Raw genomic sequence first — 8,871 nt, 5'->3', positions numbered from 1 at the left:
AGGAGGAGTACACACGATGACTGACCAAGGTAATCTGACTCTTTACGAGATTTCTATTTTCTGTTAAAACGTCAGGTGCCGACATTCGCAAAGTGAGCTGACATTGCAACAATTAGATTTGAAAAAAACATTTTTTTGGGGGGGGGGGGGGGACATCCAGCTTCACCCAGAAAGCTAAAAACCTCCTTGCAACAGCATAAAACGGTGGCAGAGGTTAGACACTAATGTGTTTGGCTCCATTCACCTCACCCTCTGACTGAAGGGGCCAAACGCAGGCGATTAGCATCTGAATGGAACAACTGGGGAATAAGTAAGGGCCAGTCCAAGGAAGATACCAATCTAAGCTGGTCAAGGGACGGCTAGCGTTACAGCATCTGGTAAGCTAACAATCGGGAGCTACAAGATTCCAGCGTCTTATATAACCACAGCCTGCGATCCTTGAAACACGCTGAATGAGCTCAGAGGGGGAGGGAGTTTGTGTCTATGACATACGACTGAGCTTTTACAACAAAAATCTATACTGTGAGTGTGCAGCAATCAGTTTGTGAAGAGTTGGGCTGCATCCAACAGCTCTGATTCTGATTGTGTTTGGCACAAATGTAAACAATTCACCATCTTTGCAAGAGTCAGGACCGATCAAGTTAATTCCTCCTGTAAAATCAATATCTCAATCCTTCCCTTTTCTTCTCAACTTAAATTTCACAACATATTTTCTGAATGAAAAAAAGCAGAACTTTATACTTTTTATTGAAATAATCTGCCCTTGGAGTGCTTCAGTCATAGAAAATCCCCAAATCTGTCATTTATTTTGAAATATTTAGACTGTGAAAAGCGTTGGCGGGCTGTTTAACATTTGGGTTTAATAATGTCTGTATAGGTAAAATCCCCTGGATGCTGTTCACCACAAGAGAGCAGCAAATCTTTTCTTTAGATTAGATTTTATTGTCATTACACGTTTGCCAGACACCGGAATGCAGTTAAGCGTCACATGAGAAGGTGCAGATAGTAGAATAATGAGCCGATGAGGCCAGACGCTGTAGGCAAAATGCACTTAGCAGTTATAAACACATCTGACAAAATGAAAAATACAGGAAAACACAGACAGAAAATGTGTTTTGCTCTTTTTTGTTTGGTTCTTTTTAAGGAGTAAAAGTTGTGAGCTTCAGGGTGGTTGCGTCTTGCTTGTGGAGGTTTGTGAGCACCGTAAATTAAAAAAAAAAAAAAAGACCGAAGCAGTTTCTTTTGGAAAATATCGATTTTTTTAATAATTCAACTGGAGCACGAGAGACATTTATAGGTGCAATAAAACATCCCTAAATGCAAAAGGAAATACAGCATTTGAGACCCCAGAGCATTGTGGAGCCCAGCTACGCATAGTAGTGCTTTTATCAAAATGTACAAAAAAAGAAATATTAAAAAGAAAAACTTGCTATAATTCTATATAAACACGTAGAAAACAAGATATATGGAAATACAGGCATTTATCTACAATCATATACAACACAGTTACATAATAAATAGATTAAATTTGAGTTTGACATTAAGCTTTGGGGACTTGACAAATCCAACTTGTACGCTCCACTTGGTAAACAAAATCCCTCCTGAAAAAGAAAATAATGGAAGTTAATCTCTGCAAATCATGTCACTTACTGTCAATGTATGAGACCTTTTAAAATAAAAAATAAACAAATTCAAGAATATATGCAAGGTTAACATTTCAAAAGATCTAAGAAAGTTCTCCGTGTGGGTTGTTTTGATTTGACAGGAGAAGAAAAGGGGGTAAAGCTTACATAACTGTAATACATTCAACATTATTTGAGCTTTGTGGTTTTCTGTGAGTCAGAATTCCTCAAAACTTGCAATCAATCACATTCTGGAGCCCCCGGAGAGCTGCTCTCTGACTGTTGGCTAATCCAACTTGGCTGGTGTTGTCGTGAGTGAATCATTTCAGCTGTAAACCCTCAAAAACAATTAGCCGCCCCAGAGGCAGCTGGGTGAACATGCTCTACTTACTCTCTCCAGTGTGGTCCGCCGTTCTCACGACACAGTAGTCCCTCATCACACGGGCAGATCTGGTTAATACTGAATGCCAAGCCGCCGTCAGGTACATAGCAGCTCTCGCCGTGCATCAGCCGTCTCTTGCAAACCTGCTCACCGTGATGTCGGGCGCAGCACATGGATGCATCGCAATCCCTGTCCAGTTTACACCTCGCACCTGGATGCCGCAGAGCACCGGTCAGTCAAATCCAGTTTAAATACCAGATCGTTAGGGGGAAGCAGGTCAAACCAGACACGCTCTTTACCTTCTTGTCCAGTGGGGATGCTGCGATGGCATTTCCCAAACATGCAGCTGAGTCCGCGGACACACTGGGCATCCCTGCGACAGTAGTGGCCCTCTCCTCTTAGAGGCACGCACAAACCAAAGTGGCGATCACAGGAGAAACTACGCCCACAAGCCCTGTCGTGATCGCACACAGCCTGGAGAAAACAGGACACGTTAAGACCTCTTAAATTCACGTCTTATACTTTGTTAAAAATATTATGTGAAGCCCGACAACGAAGTCATATTGAAAGCTCATGCTAAGACAAATAAATCTCTTGAGGTCACAAAGGCGGGTGTTTCCCTCCTGCATCACATCTTTGTGACCCCAGAATGCAGAAAGACCCAGCCATGTACGTTCATCTTGAGGCTAATGGAGGCCCAGTATAATTCCCTGCTTCTTTATCCAGTCGTACACTCAGAACTCCATACACGCTTTGATTTGAGGCGAAAACAAATGGTCACACTTCCAGTTCTGCCCTGGCGTGAACGAGCAAGGGTGCAATGCTCCTTCCCCTCAAGGATTAGACCGGATGATGCACTTTGTCAGGTTTTTGGACATTTTTGCTGTTGTTTGTAACTGATGGCCCTAAGTTGCTGTTAGCTTCAAGCTAAGTATACACAGCCGGCTCTTTCTGAATTCCGGAGACAAAAAAGACACAATGCAGCAGGTCAGAAAAGTTTTTGTGAGTACTTGAAAGAGAATACACTTTTTGGGTGAGGTATTGCTTAATAAGGGAAGTTTTACTGCTCAAAAACACGGTATCATTTTTCATGAATGTTTAGATTAAACAAAGCTTCAAATATCATCAGCGATATCTGGTTTCTTACCGTGGCTGCTTTGGCTACAGGGGCGCTTTCTCTAAGTGCCATTGCTTCTTCTTTGGGAGGACTATGAGGCATGTTGAGCATCCAGGCCCAAATACGAGCTTCAGCCCAGGAGACGCAGAGACACAGGCAGACCATCCACAGACTCCCAAACATCTCCACAACGTTGGAAAAAAAAGTGAAAAAAAAGTGAAAAAAAATAACATAAGAAACAAGAAAAGAAAGCGGGGTTTCTCTGAGGCACAACAGGCCAAGATGGGGTGACTCATAAGAAAAGATGAGCCTGTTGATTCCAACAACTGTGTGTGGTTTCTGAGGTTCAGCTGAGGTAGAAGATACCAAGCTTAGAATGTAATGTGACGACGGCCAGGATTGAAGGGATCCGTGTAGTGACAGTGGATGGCCCCTCTTCCAGAATCCCTTTTATAGGTCACCAGGGCTCGACTCCCCCCTCCTATTGGGCTGTTTGTACAAGCAACATGGTAGGAGGAGACAATTAGTTGTTAATGGATTAACTAAATTGCCCAGGTCACCCCCCATGGCCAGAAAATAGTGGCAAAGTGACCAATCACGGGTCAGGGGAGATGGGTCCAGGAGGGGACGGATGGACGTGATGGGCTGACAACGGCTTCACACAATAGAGCCGTCCAGCACCACCTCAGCGCGCTTATCTGTGCCAGACAAACTAACCAGGCCAACAAAAGCCATCATGTTTCACTGCTCACTGAGTGACGGGTAGAGCTGCTCTGCCCCCAAACACGCCTGGCCCCGACCTGGACTGCCCCCTACCCTATCCCACACCAGACCCCATGCTGAGAGCAATTTGCAGAAGTGCACCCCGCAGACGACCCCATGATCTCATTAAATGTAATTACCATCAGCCATTAGTTCTCAGGGGGAGAAGGGGAGTGAGTGGAGGAGAAACGCTGCTCCAGGGAGACAAACTTTTTTTTTTTTCTTGCCAAACAGAAATCGCACAACCGACAAAGTGATCGACTACTTGAGGGCACAAATTGACATTTGTTCCAGAATGTAATGTGTTCTTCAACCAACGTGCCGTCATCCCACCAGAATCCACCACCAACTGCCTGAATCACCCTGCTACATCACCTGCTTGGTGACAGTCATAAGAATCATTCCAGCACAGTGAATTCAAGACAGAAACAACTACGTATCCTGGAAATGTTCCAGCTTCAGTTACTGTGTGATCTGATGCGGAGATCTCTTCTATTATATGACATCAGTATTCTTTGAAAACAAATCAAAAAGATGGCCTCACCGTTTTGTTGAAGTGCTCAAGACATTGCTATTTTGGGAGCAAAAACTCAGGACATTCTGTGACTCTGACGTTGCGATGGAAAACTTAAACATAAACCACGCGGCAGTTCTTTGGCTACAACTCTCCACTGTGGAACCGCAGTTTTCTACAAATCAAAAAGGAACCGATTCACAGCAAACTCATAGAAGGGGCATGCTAAGGCTAGCAGTACCGGGCCTCACCACTCTGGACACCGGCAGTCGGCAGCTGAGAAACCCTTCCAGGGCGAATCATGTTGGCTGGAACACGATGTGAGGCCCTGCGAGCAGAATACAGCTCATTTATTATGTCCTTCCTGCTCGGTTCATGCTAGCTGACCAGTAGCGCTCAACGGTGACCTCACACGCTGCGACTGGTGACTCAGGAGGACATCTTCCTCCGCAGCACCCGTCTCAGACAACGGCTACAGCAGGCGCCTGATCGGACTGAATAACAAAGTGAAACAGTCCAAATGTCAGGCTCTGCCTTCTGTTGTAACACTTTCAACAAAACAGTTGTGTTTTTTGAAGCGGTAGTGTTATTATCAAAGTCTGGTTGGCCTTAAGCACTTAAACCACTTTGTTTTGTTAAGAAAAATAAAATTATTTTAGTGGCTGAGGTCAGGAAAACACAGCCTGGCTTCAAATGGCTACTTCCTAAATTAGTTGTCTTTGTTGTCATTAGTACAATAATAACCATGTGGTTAAAGTTGGCGGGAAAAATCCCATTGTTTAAATTTAAATTTGGGCTGACAAGCAGTTGGAACCTGGAAACAAACAGCTAACGATGTTCTGTTGACCCGCTGATCCATCCCAGCTTGGACGTATCCATAACTTCTTGTCATCCTGCGGTTTTTCTTGAAAGAACAGTGTCAGAGCAAGTTAGTCATTTAACCTACAAGCTTGCAGACAGACTATATGTTTGTCCTGTCCTCCATCAAATATGGATTCTTGCGAAAATGACTTTATACTGCGTATGACTTTCTTCCTGAATCACATTTTCTATAGTTCTGCTTCTTGTCACAATCAGAAGCTGTAATTCATAACATCCTGCACAGCTGTGCTGCTACCTGGAAAGCGTCTGTGTTTTTTTCCATCCCTCAAATCCACATGAATTGTTTTACATATTTCCATGACAGAGCTGCTAATGTTTTCATCTCATCAGCTCTGTTCAATCACGCCAACCTCTGCTGCGCCGCTTCATTTTCTTTCCCCTGCATCAGCCTGCAAAATTATTCAGTTTTTGTTGTAATTGTATCTTTTAATGCGTTTTTAATAATCTCCTGCCATGAATCCTCCCTGCCTCACGGCCATCTTCTGGGAACGTATTGTACACCTCTAGCACTCCAAACTATCTGTAATAATTGGTTTAATTTCACAAGTCAAGAAAGTACTTTGACGACCAGCACCGAAACTAGGCAGGGATAAGTGTCACCCCATCACCCCCATCGGAATTTATCCCGATTCTGCTTAAAATATACAACGCCAGATCTGAGAGACGGTTGTATTGTTGCTGGTAAATAGCAAATTAAACTGTCGAGCAAGACGAGAGCCGAGCCGAGAACGGAGTCCTCAGCACCAGATAACAACCAAAGCACTGATTTTGTGTTGATAGAGATCCAAAGGCTCTGAACAAAGCAGCCCCTGACACGGACACCTGCAGCAGCTTGACCAACATGTTTGAATATTGGGGTTTTTTGGTTAACATCTGTGTGTTTACACAGTAAATCACTTTGGATGAAGTTTGTTGTGTGTTAAAGGGATAATTCACTGAAATATATATATATATATAACAAAAATTCAGTCACATCTATCCACCCTCAAAGGGCTGTTCGATTTTGCCCAAAAGTAAAATCCTGATTTTCTTCTCTCAAAGTCTGATTTTTGATTACGATTATTTTGTGAAATGACAAAAGGCAAAGAAATGATTTCAAATATGCTGTTTTTTTATTGAACATTTTGCAAATAACTTCCACGTTGGGATTTGAGTGCAAACCTCGCTCTTACTAAACCAAAAATCCCTCAAGGGTGTAATGTAAAGAAAAATTTATGAACTTTTGCCATCTGGCTTTGCTCCATGCTACCTTCTTGTAGACCTCTTGTAAACAAAACAAAAACAATCCCTTTGGGATGAAGAGAAAAACCTCATCTTCATCCCCTAAATTAAAAAAAAAAAGAATGAATAAAGTGCAAAACTTTAACTTTTTCTAAAATAAAGTTTGAAAGGATATAATTTGTATCTCTGAGACAAAAATCAACACGTGCAAACATAAGTTATTTGCATGGTATGTCCCTGCTTTAAAAACAAAAGACATCTTTCTAATTAAACCAAACTGGGTCTTTGCATGCTAAATAACAAAATAAGCCATGAAAGAGGAAGATGAGCGTTGCGTCAGTCGGTCATTAGTTATTCACATTTGCACGTTGTGTGGTCCGCTCTGCAACACAGTGCTGCCATTCCAACGGATGGTTTTTCTGGAGGTGTTGAAGTAAATTAGTCGTGCTGCTTTTAACTGCCACTGACTTGAGACAGATTTGACAGCGCTGAGTACTTTGCTCTTCATCCGACGAGTCGAAGCCGAACCACTTCCACACAACGGACTTGCTCTTGTTTTTGGCAACTAAATCCAACGCCGACATGTTTGTTTACAAAGTGTAGGAAGCACGCGATGGGAGGACGGAGGCGGAAGTCACGACAGCAACCCAGTACGAGTTTTACGTTTTTAACATCGTCCTAACTTCATAATCGCGATTACGATCTAAAATCGATTAATTGGACAGGCCTACACCCTAATGCAGACAGAGAGTTGGATTTTTAGTCCGCAAAACGATGCTGGAGTGGACGCCGTGGTTTTAGCCTCGGTGTTCACCGCTGCTCCCAGACTCACCTTGGCATGTCGAGGCTTCAGGACACTTGGACTACTTTGGACAAGCAGTTTGGAGGCATTTAAAGGTTTCTTTTTTTTTTTTTTTAATGCTCGACAATTCTCGTCAGCTGAGAGACTGCTGCAACGCCTTTTCCTGTGAAACTCCAGAAAACTCATTCCACCATTTTTTTGAGTGAACTAAGTGCTGCATCAAAGTTGCCGTATAAAAGTTCATTGAGTTCTCCGCGGTGTAGTCAGGCACACATCAACAAACAATGAGGACGACTGTAGAGCTGGAGCCACACTACAGGCTAATTAGGTTGATTTGGGGTCCGATCCGGCCTCCTGATTCGATTTGCCCTCCCAATTCAAGGCAGATCTGAAGAGAATATCTGGATCTATGATCCTGGAGTGTGAGGCATTTACAGACATCACTTTGGCGCTCCTGAGTGGATCAGAGTCTCCGCACACTTAAAAGGGTGGTAAAAAAAAGCGGTGGAATATTGAGGGGAACTCCACAACGGCCATGAGAACAAGCCAACCGGGTAGCGTCACCAACCAAACTAACATAACATCTCTCACTCTCACAACTTTCCCTCTTACTCTCGACCTTTGAGTAAATAACGTTAGCTTCTAGCTCTAGCTGGTAAGATTTCAGCATCTTGTTGTCCACACAAGACATTTCTCCCACTATCTGACTGAACCACTGGTTGCATAAGAGAGACTCCACCACCCGCTTCCAAAATAACGTCATTGCATGTTTTAGATTATAAAGCGAAGTACGGTGGGTTTCATGTGAATAAGCAGATGTCTGTGGATACAAACTCTGAGTCCACTGCTGATATGGGGGGAAACTAATAAACGGAGCCTAAACATAGCTGAGCCTGTCCTTTGTAATTTATGTGTGTTTTTTGGGAACTTCTGCTTCAACACTGTAATTTCCTTTTCGGAAATAAAGCATTCTGTCTTTACTCAGGCATAAATCTGTTATCGTTGCTATGCTGATGATAGCCAGCCTTATTACCTGATGAAAATACAGATAGAGGTTATACATGCGGCCTTGCAACATCTTCTCTCCCTCCTCTCACTTCTCTGTCAATGATAAGATGAGTTTTGCCTTTTGAGCGTCTGTCCGTTGTCTAAGTCATTGAGCTAAACTTTTAGGTCCTTTCCAACATATTTTTAATAGATGTTTATAATTTAGCTATGATTTAGTCCACATGGCTTTCCATATTGCCATTTAGTCTCCTATTAAAGGGCTTTTGAGGGGTATTTTCCCTTTTCTGAATTGAGGGTCTAAGGGTACAGCATTGATTTTAAGGCCCATCCAGGCCAATTTGTGATTTGTGACTGTATGAAGCTGATTTAAGAGAGATTTGGTCAGTTAAAGAGTAGTGCTCTATGCTCACGTTCATCGAGTTCATTCCCTATGAGACGTGTAAGACCAAACATCTGAAAGAACTGTCAAGTGCTGACGTGAAATGCATTGAAAAAGGACGTGTTGAGGAGAATGTTTGGCTCGATGCGTATCCATCCCTCTCCTCTCACTCAGAAAGATCT

General features: G+C 43.0%; 1 protein-coding gene across 1 annotated transcript in view; it reads right to left on the bottom strand.

Annotated features, from left to right (window-relative positions):
* Positions 1 to 1,247: 1,247 nt before the first annotated feature.
* The window catches only part of LOC147239944 (dickkopf-related protein 3-like), a 33,578-nt gene continuing 25,954 nt past the window's right edge, over positions 1,248 to 8,871 (bottom strand). Inside the window, exons 3-6 of the mRNA XM_086196245.1 lie at positions 3,152 to 3,304; positions 2,304 to 2,478; positions 2,014 to 2,215; positions 1,248 to 1,601 (exon numbers count right to left, since the gene is read on the bottom strand). Of these exons, the coding sequence (XP_086052371.1) occupies positions 1,541 to 1,601; positions 2,014 to 2,215; positions 2,304 to 2,478; positions 3,152 to 3,304 (591 nt within the window). The 3' untranslated portion in view covers positions 1,248 to 1,540. The remainder of the gene's footprint in view (positions 1,602 to 2,013; positions 2,216 to 2,303; positions 2,479 to 3,151; positions 3,305 to 8,871) is intronic.

The sequence above is a fragment of the Aulostomus chinensis genome, chromosome 23, assembly GCF_037954235.1.
Source record: "Aulostomus chinensis isolate RoL2024-O1b breed Wild chromosome 23, RoL_Achi_v1.0, whole genome shotgun sequence".
Lineage (NCBI taxonomy): Eukaryota > Metazoa > Chordata > Actinopteri > Syngnathiformes > Aulostomidae > Aulostomus > Aulostomus chinensis.
Note: the sequence above shows the minus strand (reverse complement) of the source record. Positions and strands in the feature narration are given on the sequence as shown.